At 32.8% G+C, this 3,221-nt stretch overlaps 1 protein-coding gene across 1 annotated transcript; it reads right to left on the bottom strand.

Annotated features, from left to right (window-relative positions):
• Nucleotides 1-1,633: 1,633 nt before the first annotated feature.
• Nucleotides 1,634-2,320, bottom strand: LOC145040742 (uncharacterized). Its single transcript, XM_078988647.1, has one exon. It carries the CDS (start codon nucleotides 2,318-2,320, stop codon nucleotides 1,634-1,636), a length of 687 nt encoding a protein of 228 aa, XP_078844773.1.
• Nucleotides 2,321-3,221: the final 901 nt, after the last annotated feature.

The raw sequence follows: 3,221 nt of genomic DNA, 5'->3' as shown, positions 1-3,221 counted from the left end.
GCGCTCCTGGGAACGGGGTCGAAGGGGCAGCAGCCCATGGCAGGTCTAGACTGGTTTTATGTTAGTTTGTGACAGGTAATATTACAATTTTTGGATAGGAAGTTGTTTTTCCTGCAACTACCATATAACAGTTTTAAGACAGAATATTAGTTTCTGTTATATGATCAATTTCAAATTCATTTTTGGGTACAAATTTCATAACATCTTCTTTATTCTCCATTCTATAAAAAACAGTGAGTTTCATCCGATTAGAGATTTTGAGTGCACCTTCGAAATGCTTTAATCTGAATGTGTTTCACAACTCTCACTAATCCATATATATATATATATATATATATATATATATATATATATATATATATATATATATATATATATATATATATATATATATATATATATATATATACCCCGATTTTCTAACAATTTAGCCCAAATTGATTTCATTTTTCTATGTTTTCTAATTACCACTTATTCTCGATAAGACAATAACCAAAAATTGATCAAGGTATGGATCAACTCTCCTTAGATCCCAAAAAGAAAACAGGAAGACCATGGACCTCAAGGCACCTATTACATTCCGCCCCTAACCAATAAACAAAACACCACAACTCACAAGCATATTGTTAATAATGGCGAAATATGATCCCACAACAGTGGATTAGAATTCTACAGCCTTTATGATGTTTATTCTTTATAAGAATTCGGTTATCAAAGAAAAGCTAAGTTGCATTATTCTATGTTAACAAAGAACCACGTCCAAACATTTGTATGGACTAGAAAAAAAAATCATTGTGACTATATAACAATATAAATTTAGCACTATACAATAACACATTTATTGAAGTCCGAAAAACTGGTTTCATAAGATATATATACCACCTAAAAGGCTAAAACAATGTCATTTTGGCGAATAACACTTTTATTTGTATGTAAAAGAATCTTATTTGTTATTTATTATATATTATTTTCTCTTAATAAACTTCATTAATATATAATGTTTTTGTCTTATGAATACATTCATATTTCTTCAAATTTTAAATACAATATGATTTAGAGAATGATATTCAATTTCATACAATACTTCCACGAATAATTAAACGTCACATCAATTAGAAAATCAAATCTATCTCAATGGATACATAAAGCAAGAGCATGTTTCATCATAACTATACAAAATTGATTAAATACCTATCAACCATTCATGTAGAAAACTTTAAGAAAGTACGTTTCATATAGTCAATTCAAATCATCCAAAACATATATTTTACAACACCATGTTTGATGATCACAAACAAATCCTTACACAATGACATCAACAATATATAAATCCGAAAGATTTATAATATTGATTTGAGTTTGAAAACTTTTAACATGGGAAAAAGAGCACCTAAAAGTAAAGCAAAATGGAATAGGGACAACGCCATGAAAGCGATGTTGCATGTTGTTTACAAAGCCCTCAATCGCATGTGCTTTGTATTATCTTCTTCTTCGACAACAACCCCACCCTACCCACCCTCAAATCCGAACAACTTTCTTTATGTTCCATCATTAATCAATTAATTAACTAATCAAATCAAATCAGTAATCCAAAAAGTTCTAACCTCTACAGCTTCATTGATCATATCTGACATCACTTCTTGTTTTTGTTCTTGTTAGATGAGAAGAACGATCCAAATCCCAGATTCAGAACTGGACTGACCCGAACTCCATTGCTGGTAGTGGTACCGGTGGAATTGCTTCCATACCCGTAGCTCGTTTTCCTCAATGGAGGTTTCTGAGAAATCAAAGGCTTCTGGATATTTCGTTGGTGTTTTTGATTGAAACCCTCTTTTGAAGACGATGATCGCTTCGAACTAGTTGAAGATCCCGTTGAATGGCTTCGAGATAGCAGAGTAATTGGACATAAACTCCGAGCGTATCCACTCCCGCAACTGCTACTCCTCTTAAACCCCCAAAACGATTTCGAATTTTGTTGTTTTAAATTTAACTCCTCGTCTTCCGGCGGAGGCAGCGGAAGAGAACGTGGCCTTTGGTTTTCCGGACGCGGTGGAGGTGGCGTACGTTTGTTTATGTCGGTGTTTGGTTTAATTTGCGCTGGGAGGATTTTCCCGTCGGAGAAAAGCTCGTCCGCCATTGACGCGTGGTTATTGTCGGAGTTTTCCTGAACGCAGAAATTGAAATCGACGCTAGCAGATGAAAACGATCGGAAAAGCTGTTCAACTGGAACAGTATCAGATTGAGAGAGATCATACGAGAAAGAAATTCGAGGACTCGTCGTCGTAGCACCGGAATTATCAGAGTAGAGATCTATCGCCATTTCAAAAAACCTTTTTTTCTTTTGATGAATTGCTAATGAGGATGAAATTAAAGGGATTGATCTTCAAAATCAGAGAACATGAAGAAGATTCTGAACGAATGAATCGAGTATTTAGGGTGATCGATTGGTGTTATGTCACTTGATAATGAAGAAAACAGAGCTCTTCCTTTTAAGAAGTAACCAACCAACTTCTTCGTGTCTGTAGGAATTTAGAGACGTGGGAGGGATGACTCGCAAGATATAGAAAAATATATAGTCAATTTGCACACAAAAACGAGTCAAAGTCTTTAAATTATTGTATTTCCAAAATTGAATAAGTTTATAATAAATTAGGGTTAATTCTTGACTAGTTTATTGAAAAATACATTTGTTTTTTCAACTAAAATCTTCAATCTTAAGTTGTTCTATCATTTAACTTTATTTGCATATTAACAATTTTTATATTTTATATTGGTGACGTGACCGTTTTTTCTTTATTTGGTGAATGAGTCGACGGTTTTTGTTATTTTGGCAAACAACACATCCATGTCATCACCGTCTATATCTATTGATATGTTCAGATTCCGAATGAATTTACAAAAACAAAAATTAGGTTCAATTTAATCGCTGAAAAATAATTTTTGTACTTTGGGTTCCCTGGTTAGGTTTAAATCTCAAACCTTAACCGAATCATTAGCTAACTTAAAGTCTTGTTATATAAACATAAATTTGAAGTATATTTAAAATTTGAATCGATGTGAGAGTGAGATATCAAATGAAACATGACGACAACATGTTTATATAATAGATGAAAATGGTTGAATCTACATGTGTTTGATGGTGACAAATGTAAAAACAAAGAATATGTAAGAAACAAGAATTGATCCTAAGAAATTTACTTCAATAAGTCAACATCTTAGCC

This window comes from Lactuca saligna, chromosome 4 (genome assembly GCF_052625555.1).
Source record: "Lactuca saligna cultivar CGN05327 chromosome 4, ASM5262555v1, whole genome shotgun sequence".
NCBI classification, from domain to species: Eukaryota; Viridiplantae; Streptophyta; class Magnoliopsida; order Asterales; family Asteraceae; genus Lactuca; species Lactuca saligna.
This window is presented reverse-complemented; position numbering and strand designations above follow the sequence as displayed.